This window comes from Dinoponera quadriceps, unplaced genomic scaffold (assembly GCF_001313825.1).
Source record: "Dinoponera quadriceps isolate SergipeBrazil2010 unplaced genomic scaffold, ASM131382v1 scaffold717, whole genome shotgun sequence".
Taxonomy (NCBI): domain Eukaryota; kingdom Metazoa; phylum Arthropoda; class Insecta; order Hymenoptera; family Formicidae; genus Dinoponera; species Dinoponera quadriceps.
In genome coordinates, this window is record NW_014555639.1 from 746,292 (window position 1) to 763,312 (window position 17,021).

A 17,021-nucleotide genomic window follows, 5' to 3' on the forward strand; every position below is an offset into this window, starting at 1 on the left:
AGGGGGGGGGGGGGAATTTTTCTCCGCGTTGACCGGCCGTACCTTTCGGAGCGCTCCTCTCCGAGACCAAGAAAGTTTACCTCGTGCAGGGAACACTCACCGGACGTCGTGGTGAGCCGCGTCTCGGCGATCGTCAAGGAGTAGGCGACCCCGCCTAGGAGGCAGAGTCCCGCCGCCGCCAGCAGGAAGCATCTTTCCTGGATACGCATCCTACCGCATTCTTCTGCACAGAGCTGCACACGGAGACGGACACCACGCACGTTCCACTAGGCGCGTGACCACTGGACCTTTCACCTCGCGCGGGCCCTCTCTCAGTCGGGAAAATCGCGAAAAACGGGCCGGAAAACCCGAGGAAAATTCGAGCTCGGCCCGAGCTGCTGCTCGCGGCAAAGCAACAACGCGGGAACAACGGACAAGCCCGTGGTCGACTGGAACGGGTTTCAAAGTACGGGGTAGAGAAAGAAAGAGAGAGAGAGAGAGAAAGAGAGAAAGAGAGAGAGAGAGAGAGAGTGGTCCACTCCGTGTGCGCGCACGTTTGTGTGTATGTGTGTATATATCTGCGCGCGTACCTGCGCGCGTGTACCTAAGCGTCTGTGTGCGCGCACGTGAGAGGAGCGAAGGGAGAGGAGGTGGAGGACGGGTCTCTCTCTCTCTCTCTCTCTCTCTCGGAGGAGGAGGAGGAGGAATCGGAGAGTTCTCGTGCAGTCCTCGAAACACTAACCGGGGACACCGCTGGAGGCACACGTACATGCACACGAAACACACCGATCGCGCGACTAGCCCGTTCGCTCTCGCCTCCGTGCTCGCGATCCGTGCCGAGGCCGGAGGTGAAGTGTACCGCAGCAGCGGTGAGCGGGATTCCCCTCCGCCGAGGAGGTGGTGGTACCGCCGCCACCACCTCGGTGACGAGCTCGGCAAGCCAATGCGAGGCTCTTTGCGTGCGTCCTCTACCGCGAGCTGGAGCACGGTCGAACTCACCTTGCTCGCGGGTCGGTGCCCGTAGGTACACTAGGTACCATAAATACCTGGACGCGCGCCGGCTACGAGGAGACCTCCGGGAGCCGGGAAGAGCGAGGCTCGCGAATTCCCCGTCGCGGAATGCCCGATTACGCTCGCTCGACATTAGCGGGAGTAAAAGTAATCGGTGAGATACATCGTAATTCGTGATTTCTCTCACGAGATGCTCGGAGCGAACGTTGCACGCGCGCTCGTTGGGAAGCGACCGGATTTTTCGGGTGTCGAGCTCTCGTATCCGGGCATCTGGATGACGAAGCGGCTAAAAAACGGCCGGCCGTGCTTTCACCGTCTCCTCCGAGAGACATTCTATGCGCGATGACGCATTAGTGGTTCAGGAGGGCCCTTCGTCGGATCGACCGCCTGGAATGTCCGATTTGTCACGAGGCGTCGCCGCTGGAAATGCCCACGCCGGCTCCGCTTTTGTAATCCTGACGTCAACGCGGAAACTCTCCTTCATTTCGAGGTCGCGATTACGCGCGTAATATCGTCCAAAAAAGGAAAAGGAATGTAAAATTGTCGCGTCTACCGGACATCAGTACTAATAATCATTAACAATCGTACGCTTTCCTGAGAACGTACACTGGAAGAAAAACGCTATATTCAAGTAAATGTTTTTTGCTGCAGGAGACCTGATTTAGGAGACATTTGTTGTAGGAGCAATATCGGTGTCATTATTTTACTTGGATTAAGTAAATATTACTTGAATATAGCGCGCTAAAGGAAAAAAGTGCTACATCCGAGTAATATTTTTCATAATGGGTAATTAAATATTATAATTCTTTCCCGTTTGAGATGCGGTCGGCAGATTCTCTCAATGATTTTCGTTCTGTTGCATTGAAACATTTTACAGCAACCAGCTGAGTCTTATTTACCTTATTTACTATCTTTTTTTTAAATATTTAAATGATATATTATGTACATCATATTTTTTATTCATGTTTTTCCTAATATGTTTTGCGTCACTACTTATTAACTTCACTTATATAAGTCCTTGTTCCCTTATTTCATATGTTTTTCCATGCTTATATTACATACTTTATGTTTTTCCATGCTTATATTACAATACTTCAGTTATATAGGAAGTAAAATCCGTGTAGCTGTTGCCCTACTTTTTGGTCACTCGCTTTACACCGTTGATATTCACCAATTTTGTAATCATTTTTGTGCCCAATAAAAAAATATTATTATTATTATTATTATTACTTGACTCAAGTAAAATATATAATGACTCTAATATTCCTGAATAAATATTTATTTGAACATAGAACTTTCTTTTCTGAGTATATCAATATCTTACCGAACATTCCGCGCTTTTTAATGCCGGCTATTTTAATATTATTTTACTGAGAGAATGTGATGTATTCTCCCTCTTCTCTTCGGGGGGAATACCGTGAGAAAATATAATGAAATAAATTACAATTCAAAAGAAAGTGAAGTTACTATCGAACAATGTACAGTTTTCTAACAACTTGCTCTTTATAGTGCAGCCTTTGAAGTCGCGAAAGCGAGTTTACTTTCCAATTTCTTTCGGATTTACCGAGTCAAATTAGCGAGTCTGACTGAGTTCCATCCGCGTATGGCCATTCTCATTCGCCGATTCGTCTTCTTTTCCTTGTACGTTTGCAGTCGAGTCCTGGTTTAAGCGGTCAGAAACTTCCTCGTCAAGTGAAACGCCAAGCTCGGGAACTCGCGCTTCCCGAATCGACGGATCATCCGTTTTCCTCATTAAAGATTCTTGGGCGCATCGGCAGGCACTTCCGGGGCGTCCAGTCCCGCTGGCCGACCGCCTTTCGGAAAGATGGAAACGTCAGCGCAGCTTCGGAAGGTCTCCTGAGGACCACAGCCGTTGGCTCCTTTCCCGTTCTCGCATAATCCCCAGGTGTTTCCGGTGCGGTAGTGCCACCTTAATCGGAATTGACAGAATATTATTGCGACGTTCTTCGTAACGATATTCCGAACTTACTTCGAGTGAAATTCTTTCTTCTATCGATTATTGTCGAGCTGTCACGTTTCGCGTTCTCACCTGACTACACAGTGTTCGCACGTGATGTTTGGCAGGACTACTTTGATGTCGAGGTTTCCATTCCCTGGTGGGGGATAAAATTTGTAGCCGCTGCCATCGGCCAACGGCACAGGATATTTCTCGAAGCACTCGTCGGTTTCCAGTTCTTTGTTGTGCTTCAGTGGGCAGATATTGAATTCGAAGTAGCCCATGTGGTTGGCCGCGAGACGAACAGTAAAAGTGACGGTTTCACCTGCTTCGTACCTGCGAAAAAAATTACATTTTTACAATTAACTGCGATAATCAAGACACGATAACAAAGTGAACCACCCAAAATGACAAAATAAGTTGCTCTTAGAGTAGTATTTTACAGTAGTATTTTTTAAACGATTCCACAAATGGAACAGGCTCAAACTACTATCACTAATGTTTAAAATAAATTCTCTCTCTCTCTTTCTCTCTTTATGTATCCATCTTTCTCTTTCTATCTATCCATATATTTCTTGCTAAGGTACTCACTCGATATATTTATTTAGCTGGCAATGCTAATTGTCAGTTTCAGTGAAATTTATTCACGAATAAATTTCTGAATGAATTAAATGCATCTAGAAAAAGATTTCTTCAAATTTAATAAATTTTATTACATCCAAACAAATTCCATCATTGGCATGCTCCAAAGAAATTAATGTTTCGATTAATAAGTACGATTGTTAGACATTCAACGAATATGTATCTACATCTTAAATAAAAAATTTGCTTGAAACGAAAGATAATTTTCTCATAAAGAAATTATTTGTTTCATTTTATTAAAAGAAATTATTGGTTTCATATATGGCTACATATTTATTGTAACCAAATAATACTTTATTTGGTTAAAAGATATTATTTCAAATAATAGCGTTCATTCTGTTAAATAACAGAGTTTTCATGAACGAGACAATAAAATGTTTACTCAGACAAATAATATTTCGTATATGTTGTTCCTATGAAATAAATTTTAGTCAAATAAATAGAAATACTAAATCTAAAGAAATCTTTTTTTCTACATGGAAATGAATAACGTTTCCATTGTTTCTCTCTTCGTTCAAAATGTCAAATACTTTCTATCCCAGGCGTGTCTGATTATGATACGTTTACTCACTTTTGAACGATAATACCCGTTCCATAGCGGCCTCCATTTTCATTCGATCGTGGTCGAGGTAGGGACCAATCGTCACCACATTCTCCGCATTTGCCACCGTTTTTGATGTGTTGCGTCTGGTGAAAAATATTCCCATCCAATTTCAACAATTGTCTTCTTCACGTTTTTCGAAGCGTTAGTATCAAATGTTTCAATAAACTCTGCTATAATTTGCGATATTGTTTTAAAATAAAGTCTGCTAAGGAATAAGTGTTTTGACGATTTGCACTTTTAAAGTTCAACTTGCGCGTCAATATATTTTCTTTTTTGCCAGGGAAGAAACTATATACTAGTGCTGTCAATTTCGACTACCCGAATACCCGAATCTTTTCAGTAACTGAGTGCACAGATAATTTCAGATGTAACAAATTATTGATTATTCTAACAATAACAGGTAGTAAACACGTCTGAAATTAGCCGCATACTCAATTATTGAAGGACTCGGGTACCTGGGTAGTCGGGATTGCGTCCCATGCGGCGCATCTTATTATACTCTGCTGTTTGTATGGTTGCCTACTTTAAGGGAGTTAAGATATAAATTGAAGCGATTTATCGAAAGAAGAAATATAAAAATACCACGTATTTAACTCTAGACATTCTTGTTGTTTTGGTATTTAAATGCAAATATTTAAACTTTTAACACAGAATATATGTACATACATTCAATATATATATATATTTTTTTTTTTTAAGTTTAATAATTAAACATTTATATTTAAAGATCAAAACAATAGGAGTATCCACAATTAGGTACCAGGCATTGGTACTTTTGTCTCAGTACAGTGCAACTTTGTAACTTGAGTAGTAAATCTTTTTCCGACCTTTCAAACGCGTAATATAGTTTTCGATACGCGTAATTATTTGATGAAACGAACTGCAACTCGAGAACTAGCTCTCATACAAACGTGCGCATACTAGCGTATATATTTTACATAATACGAAATTTAAAAAATTGTTCACATAATAATTTTAACAAATTCATGTATACATCCACATAAATATTCATGATACTTTGTTTCCGTGTTACAGACTGTTTCAGTATCTCGATATATTCTGTCCTCGAGGAAAAAATGTAATTTGCATAATTTTCATTAAAAAAGAAATATTAATCTAAACGTTTGAAATATAAATCTCCTGGATGTTCGCGATTACGAGCTTTATCTCGCGCAGTTCGATACACCGGTATCGCACCGGCAATATCGTACAGGGTTATTTCACGTTGAATCGAGAGACTTGACAAACGCATTCTCCGAAAATCTGATCGATCGACCTCTTTGTGCGAGACCTTTATGGTTTCCGCGCGGCGGAGGTTCAGCGAGAGAAATTTCTAATTCGGATTCTGTCTCGGGCAAAGCCGTAGGATTCCGCCGAGGCAACGATTTAGCTAATACCCGGGCCTTAGGTCAATCAAAGGGCGCGCCTTCGAGAGTTCGCCGACTTATTTCCGAGTTACTTCAGGCAGGTTTCACTTACAACTTACTCGCAACGTTATTCCATCTTTGTTTCTTACGGTTCATGTTAAATCAAGAATAGATAGAATGACACACGCGTCGTTGCGAGCGTTAGGTGGAACCCGCTTTTTATATACGTACGCCGCGTCCGCCGCAGAAGTGCTCGTTGTCATTGTAGTTCCGTTCCACCGGGAAGCCCTTCCTCCAGGCGCTGCTCCTGTTTACAGGATCCATCATCATTCCATGGCCGTAAATCTCCTGCAAATTAATGGCGGCCACCAGCGCCAGGGCCAATACTTTTGCGAACGCCATTTCACTTCTTGCCGTCTCGTCTTCGATGGTGATAATTGCTACGTGAAAATGTCACCCGCATTTACTTTATATAGTCGCTCAATTCCCGATAAGAGCCAGTTTCATAACGAGTTAACAATCAACTTATCAATTGTCTTATCAGACGTGACGGATTACGTCAAGCCAAGAAAAATACAGGACACATACAAGCACACAGACAAATACACGCACACATACGTACGATATATATAGTCGTCGCGCGCGTATTAATACGCGGGCATAATGTGCAACGAAAAGTAGAACCAATAAAAAACGCGCCTGATGTGACGAATATTTATTTAGAATGATAGCAACAATGTTCGGCGGCTCGTGCAAACACGAGTTGCGAACTTTTGCGGGAGCAGATGTCAGCGCGGTCAAATTCCGCTCACGTGTGAATTAATTCACATTGTAACGATATTTGCCTTATTGTATCGATCCATGCACCGGACGTAATCCAATCAAGTTATTTTTCGTCGCGCCCAAGTTGAAATAGCATCGTGTGCGTGCACGCACCACTCGTGGAACAATGCGCGATATTCATTAAAATATTTCGTTTTCACGAAAGAGAAACACGTATATTATATATGTAGCCGGCATTCTTCTAATTGTCGGTTCTGTAATTGGAAATGCTGCAATTATCTCCCATAACGGAGTTTGCAGTTGGATTTCGAAAAAAAAGAAAGGAAAAACAGACGGGAGGATTTCAAATTTTACGCGGAATAACGTCATGTATGGGCTTTTCATCAGTTCCGGGATACCTCGCATAGCAATTCGTTAATCCACCGCTGACGCGAAGCACAAGTTTGAACTTCAACAATGTCAAAACTGCATAAAAAACACGCGCATTCGTGTGCAAACAGCGCGACAGCTGTGTTTAACGTGCGATATATCATTTCTTATTTTTAACGGTGCGCATAAACATTCGAAGAATACAATTGGCATCTGAAGTGTCACAGATCAGACGTTTTCAATTGTGTTTAATACAATGATATTAATTAATTAATTACCTTTGCAGTGGGGACTATTTCAAAATCGGCAAATAACGCGATGCGGTGTTGCAATACCAAGTAACGACAAGTCGTGTGTCAAAGTTATTGTCTATCGTTTCTGGCAATTGTCTATTTCGGAAAATCTTCACTTGCACCTCGAAAATTGTACGATTGAAATTCCTTGGAAAGCAATGATGCGAAATGCTCACATGGATTATCCGGAAATCCGTTTATCAGATTCGTTTATCTTTCTATCAATTCGTGCTATCGATATTTTTATTTGGTCCGCTTGTTTTCCAGTTATTTGTACATTAATATTACTTAATATCAAGATAAGTTGATTTTTACTTTTAATTAAGTAAACAATTAAAGGCCTGTAAATTAACTTAGTTAAATTAAAAGTGTATTGTCTTAACCACAACTGAATTAATAATTAAGATAAAATTAAATTAACTTAAAATGTTAAAAATTAATTACGCAAAATATTACATATATAATGCGTGTGTTTTTTAGCATAAATAATCTTTTCGTCGCAGATTAAATTTATGTAAAATAATAAAAAGATAAATAGGTCTATTATAAGAAAATTCCGACTGTTTCGTGTTCAGGATTCCATACAAAAAAAGACGTTTAGAAAAACAAAAAAAATTCAGCTGACATTATTTTTTTTTTCTTATTTTCTTATGTTTTCTTATTTTTACATTATTATTTCTTTTATTTTCTGTTGTAAGTATCTAGCAATGATTTTATTATTATTATGAATTATTTTAACTTATATATAAGTGAAAATAAACAAATAATGTATTTTCCAATAAAATAGGACAATTCAGCATTTTCCTTCTTTTAAGAAATATGATAACGTTCTAAAGAATAATATAACTTTTCTGAAGAATAATATTCTAAATGAGTCGACTTTCTAAATTCGCGCAAATTTCATCGCTTGAATCCAATCCATCATTGTCGTCGTGTTGGAAAACGCTCAAATCTAATTTCCTCTGTGTTCCCCCATCCGCTTCCCGTCAGATCAATCGACATATTTTTCTGTCAATCTTCAAGTTGGTCAGATTTTTTCATCCGATGGCTCATTACTTTCACTGTTCCAGTAATTTTCACAAATAAATTTCAGTACGTCTCTTCTGACGACCGGTGGCGACAAGGACCCACCTCTTAAAATAGCGATATCAGCGCAATTTCTCCACTCCCAAGTAACTGACTGATTGGACATTGTGGGCAAGTCTTGCTCGAGATTTTCTGTGCCACGAAACTGCCACCTGTATTTGAATTTAAAAAATTACGATTAAAATAACATTGCAGGTTGTCACATCGTATCCAACAACGATATTCCAAATTGGTTTCCGTTGTATGTTTAACCCCCCGTTACTCGCAATATCCAATAGATATATATGTTTAGGCTACACGTATCGCCGTTGCTATATGACTTCAAGATCGAACTCGTTTTGTCAATGTTTTTTTTTTGTCCTCAGTTTTTCACTGTTTTTTATGTACTTTTGTGCCTGTTCTATTAGCCTAGTTCTATTAAGTTCTATTAAGTTCTACTAAGTGGTAATGAAAGAAAAATGGTTCCAAGAAACGGAAGAAAATAATAGAGAAACTAGTTATGAGATTGCGAGTATTTATTCGGTGTGAAAAATATTGCGACTAACGAGGGGTAAATTTTGACCTTAATCACGTTACGCTGCAGGACATGTTACAATGTATCAAAGAACCGTGCACAAAGTAGTTTCATGCGTATAAATATTCTATTTATAAATCTTTCTCTATATATGTGTATGTGTGAAATTTTTAATCTATTTTTTTCTCAATAAAAATTCGATCTGACGACCTTCTATTTTTACTTCCCTTATTTTTACTGTTCCTGACAGTAACATGTTAAGCCTACGAGGCATATCCGCGCTTTTTTTTCGCTTGCCTCCTTTTTCATGTTTTGTACAAAACGCTATACCCTATTCCTATTCCTCTATTATTAAAAAAAATAGTTGGGTCCGTGTGACCAATACTATCATCAGTTTGATTCAATGAAATAATTGGTTTTCTGACGGCAACGAGTCTACAAAAACAATAAATAAAAATTGGTAATAACACAGACCTAGCCAGAAATAAAAAGTCAAATCAATGTCGATTGTAGTGGCAATCGACGGTCGAAATTTGCAACTGATTCAGCCCAAATATGGACTTAAAATTTTTACTAGTCATCGATATTGGCTACTGTAATTATAAAATATTATTTGTAACAGAATTACAATGATATAAACGAAATAAAATAAACTAATGTTATTTTGTTTAAATAAAAAAAGATTGTCACTTTATCTTTTGCATCTTGTCATCTCATAATAAGTTCCTCTGTAGTTCGATTCTATCATAGGTAATAGTCACCCATCCTTTTCTTAACTATGGTCAAGGTTGCTTTACTTCCATAATCAAGCATGAACTTTTGATATCCTGGCGATATCTTGCGAGATTATGCTTGTAATTATTCTTATATTTTTACGAATTATTTTTACATCTTTCAAAAAACACTAATGGCATAATTTTGATAATTTTGCAAATGAAATAATGTAAAAACAATCCTATGGAATAGAAATTAATATAATGACAACTTAAAATGATGACATCAACGATTATCTATATTGTGATTCTTACCTATCTCAGTCATATTCTTGCATTTGCTGTTACAACTGATTAGAACTTTTTTCAGCTTCTTTATGACTTAGAACTTTATAGAATTTTTTTTAATTGTTCAATTGATATAAAAACAATGTTTCTTATAGGATCGAAAATAACAAAAATATTGACCAATATTCGACACCGATTAGACTTTTCATTTCTGGCTGGGGACAACATATCTAGGTAAGCTTAATAATTTATAAAAGACTAAAAAAAATGCAAAAATCTACGATTTACAATATTTTTATGATGTAGGCCTGAGAGACTTGTGATGTTATTTCAGCGTCAAAATCGCGGGTGTTACTCTTAAAGCTGACCCAGCAAACATATGTAATGATTGTTAGACTTGGTTTTTCATTTTTTAATAAACTTACGGTTTAGGCTTAACCTAATGATAATATAAAAGTTGTGTTTTTCTATTCATAGTTAATCATTAAATTGATGGTTTTGTAATGGTAACTTTTAAAGTTTAATGATTAGTCATGGGTAGGAAAAATACAATTTTTACATTATCATCAGTTTAAGCTCAACCAGAAATTAACCAGAAAATGAAAAACCTTGATTGAAATGAAGTCCTTAATGATATCTCAGACGTCATGAACACATCATTATGTTTATATTATGTTGAGAAATACGTCTCTAATAAGGTTACATTAAAATCACGAAACTCGAAATTGATAAAGTTAACGTGTCGAGCGGAACATAAAAATCAGAATATTCAAAGTTATCAGTCCCAACCTCAAGACGCAATGTCTACATATGAGCCTGTGCGGCAGTTGAAGACTAACAGCGATTTCCCTCAGCTTCGTTTGCGAACTGGTAACGTTGAAGATGTAGCCACTACCGTCAGCCAGCGGCAGGCGATTACGATGGAAGCATTCGTCGGTTTCTAGTTGGTCTTTCGTGGTCAGTGCACAGATGTCGAATTTGAACTGACCTTCGTTGTTGCCTGAGAGTTGAACAGTCACGTTGATGACGGAGTTTTTCCTGTACCTGCGAGGGATGACAATCTCGTGAATAACCGCACTCGTACGATATCGTCGGCGTTATGCGGATCTTATCCTCTTCGTTTGCTCGAGAAAATACGATTTACTCACACACGAATGATCATTCCTTTTCCGTAGGTGCCGCCGTTCTCGTTTGGTCGTGGTCGATTTAAGGAGTAATCATCGCCACATTCCCCGCACTTGTTGTTATTGTTGCGTTGTACCTGAAAAAGAAAACGAACGTCGTTTTCAGCGGCACTGTTATTCTCCACGCTAAGAATGAGATCAATTAATCGCCCCCTTCGTCGGAGAAAGAAGATTGACGATTGAAGACGCGCGAAATAAATGAGAAATGAAGTTTTACTTCGCTTAGAGAAATAACATCGGTTGAGTTAACGTAATAATGAACGAATTAAACGCGTGTTGGTTTTGTGAAGAAAACAGAATTTGATTGCACAATTGAACAAAAAACGACTTTTTTCGAACACTAGGACGAGACTAGTCATTTCCTACAGTTTTTCAGACGCTGAGTACGAATTCGGTTTCCAAATTGCTTCATCATGTCACAATTTTGGGAAATTTCCCAGACAGCAAATGTCCAAAATCGGGACATGAGACATTTTTTAGACGTCTTGAAGTCGTGTTTAAGACGTCGTGATATGTCTTTAAGGTGTTTTTAAACGTTCAAAAGACGCCTTACGTCCCGATTTTGGACATTGTACTGTCTAAGTTGCTATTGGAGCTGCAAGAAAGGACTATTTTCATGTATTTTCATATAGTTTATTATATTCTAACTACGATATTAACGTGCTGGAGAAGTTATATTGAAAACTTAATTTGATTGAAATTAAAATTAAATTATGTTCCCAGAAATTAAAATTAAATTATGTTTCCAGCTAAACAACACCGGAGGACGAAATATTGACGGCATAGACGTTATATTGCCGTCAATATGCCATCCTCCGGCGTCATTTGACTATCCGGTTGACAACTTTCAGCCTTCAAAAGGAAACTTTGCGTCAGCTATGGTTAATAAAATATTCATGGTTAAAGATAGAATTAAGGACCCTATTGCGGAAAAGCTGCGACTTAGATCATTGACGATTTATCAAATAGTTTTCAACTGTGTTTATTTAAACATAGAAGTTTTTTATAGATAGATCACTGAATACGAATTCGATATCAAAATTGACAAATTCAAAGTGGAAGATAAACGTTAAATCATGTTTGAATTTTAACAAAGGAATTTTTCACATTAAAATTAACAATATTTAACCGTAAATATCTTATTAACCACAGCTGAAACAAAAAAATTCCTTTTGAGGACTGAAAAAAGTCCTAACAACACATTTAATTTTGATTGTAATAAAATCTCCAGTATGTCACATATCATAGTTATAACATGACAAAATATGTGAACCATTTATTACAAATTTAATTGCAAATTTCTCAAAATTTTGATGTGACGGAACAATGTAGAAATTGGAATTATTATTATTATTATTGATTCTTATGAACCACATTCGCGGTTCTTAATTTAATGGATCTTTCCGCAGTTATTTCCTGCACCCTTGAAGAAAACTCTTCTCGCTCACTCGCAATTCCGAAATGATCGACATCTCGATACTTTTATGCCGAAGAAAAAAGAAAATACTCGACGTGTGTACGTACGATTGGCCCGCCGCAATTGGTATCGCCATCCTTTAAGTTGCTATCTGTCGGGAAGTTCTTCCTCGAGACGCTGTTTCTACTCAAAGGGTAGATCATCTTTCCGTATCCGTGAGTCTCGTGAAAATCGATAGTGGTGAGCAACACCAGAGTCATCAAGAGCTTCGTGAACGTCATTTTTCCTTTGGTCGGCGATGACTGGGGCGATCAAACGGATTCAGCACAAGCTGTCGTATACAGAACACACGAGTGATTTCCGCCCCGATTTATTTCACATTAATGTGAATACGATAAGCCGTACGCTCGTACTTTCGACCTCTAATAGCGGGTTAACGATTAATTACGGATTATCAGATGCAACGGATTGCAGGATGCTATCGACTGGAATTAAGTACACTTCATTTATTACGTTATTGCTACGGGGGCTTTAACAGCGAATAATTCACTCCGATGCCAGTCATATTCCTTCTCTTTAAAATTTAACTTAGAATTGCCATTATGTCAGCTCGGATTAAAGGAACTAGAAAGCGAGCATGACTAAAACTGTGATTGTAGTACACGATGTTACACACGAAAATAGCTTTAATGGAAAATATAAGATTTTACATTAATTTAATGAACGTATAAAGTGAATGTCTCAATTTGTTACAGCGTCTCAATTTATAAAAATCTCATCTATTTTCCTTAATAAATCAGATAACGCATCTCTATATTTATTTGAAAAAACGTATTTTTACTTTAGATTTTTGTCGACATCTTAATCAATTTAAATCTTATCATAAAGTAAAAAATATATAATACAGTCAGGACTGCAAATGTTCCAACCTCCGAACGCAATAAATGTTATGTATTTAACTTAACACGTATATTACAAATTTATTGATTTATTTTCACGATGAGTTATTTCCACGAATTTACATTGTCACTAATTGGGAGATTCATTTTAAATGAATAAACGACTGCGTTAACCTTCGCTACCGGTTAATAAAGCCTCGAGTTCATTCATTTAAATTGGACTCGGCTGACTTTATCGGCTATTGCTAACTCATCGATCTCCTTCTCCCATTTTCTCGCCGGCAATTAGCGTGGAGATCGCCGGCCCAAAATTCAACACGCCATATTGTCGTCATATTGGCACCGGGCGTCGGGGGGAAGAAAACCGAGCCACACCAATTTTTCTAACGAAAAGCTAAGGCGAAGCGATATGCGAGACGGCAGCTGTCCGGCAGCTGTCCGGCAGCTGTCTGGGGCACAGCATCTACATTAAATAATAGAGAGGGTGGTTCTCCTCCGATGGTCAAACGATGCTGAATATAGAGAGCGTTGTTTATCATGAAATAAATATAAGGTTGGAAAGGAGCTCGCAGCGGGGAATAAGAAAAAGTGAGCCGAAGGAAAAAAAGGATGTACGTGCGCGATTCGCGACTGGAAATATTATTGTCGCTTCGGGTGTCGCTCGAGATTAGTCGATAGATGCGCGGGCTGAGTGCCTCGGGGGCAAAATTATAACGCGTCGTTCGTTCAAGTTCAAAACATCGTTAGGATATTACGGTTGACGGGCGAAATCTCGACTGTGCGAGAGAGCCGGTGTTTATGTTTGCGGTAGCGCGACTTGACGGGGCTCCCGACAGCTAGAAAAAACTTCCACCGGACGTAATACAACGCTCTCTGCTGCAGCCGACGTCTCGCTCGAACTTCCTACGTAAAATCAATATTTCCACGATGGGATCTCCAATTAGAGCGAGATGCCTCAAGTTCCCCATTGTACAAGCAATTCGCCGATAAGTTGAATCCGTGCGGAAAGTCTTTCTCTCTCGAGATGCTCCAGCCTATCATCCGAGAACTCCTCGCTCGCGTCGAATCGCGAAACGCCGAACCTCACGACTCCGGTGTGCAATTACAATAGAGCACCGTGATTCGCACGTATCGCGAAGGAATCGTCGAATCTCGAAAGAAAGGTTCCAAGAACGCCACGGACTTCTCGGCGACGACTTGCCAGTCGAATATCGAGCAATGATACCAATGCAGAGTCCGCGATTGTAATTCGCTAATTTCGATCGGTCCCGCAGGCTCACCGAGGTGATGACGAAAGCTCAGCGCGAAAATTAATATAAAGTGAGACGATAACTTCCGCCATCTTGAACATCTTCGAAGAATACAAATATTTTATTAACGACGGGATGAGAAGATGAAGCTTACGTCTACAAAAGGTATTTGGAGTGATTACCATCGCACTGATAGGAAAATATTTGCTATTTGCTATTATAACACCGTAACTATGAGCTACATATCATTAGAAAAATATTTTTCAAGTAAATATCGCTATATACAGAGGAAAAGTTTTCTTAATAAAATTTTTCTGATTGAGAAAAATGTTTCTTTTTGAAATGGAACGAACAAATAAATGTTTGATTCAACAAACAGGATTGTTTGGTTTCTCAAGCAATAAATATCTTTAAGTCAAGTAACGTATTTCTTTTATATTTTCATCCAAACATTAAAATGGTTGTCACAAACAATAAATTATTTAAAAGAAATAACATTATGTTAGAAAGATATTAACCTGTTAACCGATCGGGACGTATAAATACGTCGAACGTAAACAATATTGGGTACGGGTAGGACATATGAATACGTCCTTGAAATATGTGTTGAAAGAGTACGCACCCGTTGTATGTTGCGTAATTAAAAAAGGAATTCCCCGGTTAACAGGTTAAAGAATTTCTTTTCTTCACAGTGGAACAAAATATTTAATATATAATAAAATTAATTTTTATTGAAAACTAAATATTATTTCTTCTAAATAATACTGTTCTTTTTTTATTAAAGAATATAGTTTAATAACAACAATATTTTCATTCAAGCAAAATATTATATTATATATATTATATTGTTTACATTAAACAAACTAAAGTCAAATAAACAAGTATATCCAAAGAAACCTTTTCCTTTTCGTAGTGTCGGTGATAAATAATCTAACATATATATCTCTATTAATTATGATTGAAACCAAAAAAAGGATATAGTTGAGGCCGAAGTAACTATAAAACTCTTACTAATAATTATAATAACTACAACATATAAATAACTACATCTATCAGAATGTGATATTAATGGAATTTCTGTTGGGCAAATTTTGCTGCTACTCTCGCGCACTTGGAAGATACTCAAGGTGGCGAAATTGCTAGGATAACGTTCACTTGATATCCTGGAAGAAAATCCAAAGGACTTACGGTATATCACGTGTGTATCCTGCGCGCCGTCGCCTTCGATTTACTCGGTTTCTACCGGGCGATGCGGTCCTTCCTGTTTGCGCGACCGTCAGACAGTGAATAGCACCGCCAGCAGGGAACCCTTGCGTGTTCTCTGCTGCTGGTTCCTTTATCCTAATTGGTCCATTCACACACATGAGCCTTATTGGCTCTAGCCGCGTCCGCGTTCCGTCGGGCGTTTTCCTTACGCGGGAATAAAACGAACTGCTTCGCCTGGCCGGTGTTTTCCCGATCCGGGAGTCTCCAACGTAATTCGATCCTGAGTCCAGGTCAATTCCCGCCCAGGGTTCTCCGCGAAGGAGAGAGGACGGCTCCACGGGAAGCTCTCCCGCATTGACCTGGCGACGTAACGGCGCCTTTTCCTTCCCACCCTCGACCGCTCGATTCGATTCCCTCCTGATGGCGGTGCTCAATAGGATCCAGCCTGCTGGGAAATAAAATCCCGCAGGACTCGGCCGACGAGCCACTTCGCGACGATCCCTTCGAGGGATTCGCGAGCTCGCGACGTCGAGCTCCCGAAGATTCCCGGAGATTAGGCCCGTATATCGTGTCCACGGGTCTCCAGGTTTGATAACAATCGACGCGCCACTACAATGCAACTTCTATTCACAGTCGGATGTTATATTTAAGACCGTTTTGAGTTCAGGTGCTATACAGATCGTTAGAGGACGGTCGAATGTAATATCTGACTATGAATACCGGGGTGCGTCGCGTTGGTCGGCGATCAATGGGTTATTCGAGAGGGAGCTGAATACGAAAATAAAAATGCCCCCAGCTGTAGTGGCATGAAAAAATGCGGGTCCCTTCGGCTGGTCCGGCCTTGTCGCGAGTTGGGGGAGAAAGCGACACTTGAGCTTCCAGCTTAGCTTGGACCGCGCCCTACGACCCTCGGCGACGCGGTGAAATGATCGCGTCACCTCCGGATGAAACGAGAAGAGGCTCGGTCGGCTCGAGACGACATTGGTGCGTTGTAAGTAACACAGACTCGTTGGTCTTTACTTAAACAGCTTTTATTCATGAGATCTCGGATAGTGATACATTATGTCGTGTCATTCGATTCGTCTCTCTATGCGCTACAAGGACGTGTGGCGAATAATAGTGTGCGATTGCCGTTTAAAAAGGAAAAGGAGTGACCTCAGTACCTCGAAGAGAGTGGCTTTTTAGGGAATATTATCTTTCCCTTTTTGCGATATATTTTATATATATATATATATATATATATCTGCTGCTCTTCGGATTCCTACTCTCTCTCGAAGAGTACTGTTACGTATCCGAAAGCGGTGTAGTTACGAGCTACATATGTTACTGCTTAGCTGCCTCGTTCTGTATATAAAAATATATAACGCAGTTAATTATATATAATTAATATACTAGGCAGCTATATCCAATTAATTATGTTATTTATCGCGTCTAGCGTTAATTGGCCGTTCAAACAATA

General features: G+C 39.2%; 2 protein-coding genes across 4 annotated transcripts in view; both read right to left on the bottom strand.

Annotated features, from left to right (window-relative positions):
* Window positions 1–814, bottom strand: part of LOC106745049 (putative epidermal cell surface receptor) — a 25,732-nt gene extending 24,918 nt beyond the window's left edge. For 2 of the 3 annotated variants that reach the window (XM_014620298.1, XM_014620300.1), the window contains exons 1-2: window positions 722–814; window positions 101–428 (exon numbers count right to left, since the gene is read on the bottom strand). In XM_014620298.1, the coding sequence (XP_014475784.1) occupies window positions 101–209 (109 nt within the window). In that variant the 5' untranslated portion in view covers window positions 210–428; window positions 722–814. The remainder of the gene's footprint in view (window positions 1–100; window positions 429–721) is intronic. The other variant, XM_014620299.1, reaches the window with a different exon arrangement.
* A 1,928-nt stretch (window positions 815–2,742) lies between these two features.
* On the bottom strand, window positions 2,743–12,488 carry LOC106744955. Its single transcript, XM_014620139.1, has 8 exons — window positions 12,315–12,488; window positions 10,755–10,867; window positions 10,396–10,650; window positions 8,062–8,243; window positions 5,792–6,000; window positions 4,161–4,276; window positions 3,041–3,283; window positions 2,743–2,920 (listed from the first exon to the last, which is right to left on the bottom strand). The coding sequence occupies exons 1-8, from the start codon at window positions 12,486–12,488 to the stop codon at window positions 2,743–2,745; spliced, it is 1,470 nt and encodes a 489-aa protein (XP_014475625.1).
* Window positions 12,489–17,021: the final 4,533 nt, after the last annotated feature.

Coding starts and splice junctions, on each gene's coding strand:
- LOC106744955 (XM_014620139.1), bottom strand. CDS start 12,488: ATGACGTTCACGAAGCTCTTGATGACTCTGGTGTTGCTCACCACTATC. Junction 6,001..8,061: donor AAATTACTGGAACAGTGAAA/GTAATGAGCCAT, acceptor ATTTTCACGTAG/CAATTATCACCATCGAAGAC. Junction 4,277..5,791: donor ACTTCTGCGGCGGACGCGGC/GTACGTATATAA, acceptor ATTTTTCACCAG/ACGCAACACATCAAAAACGG.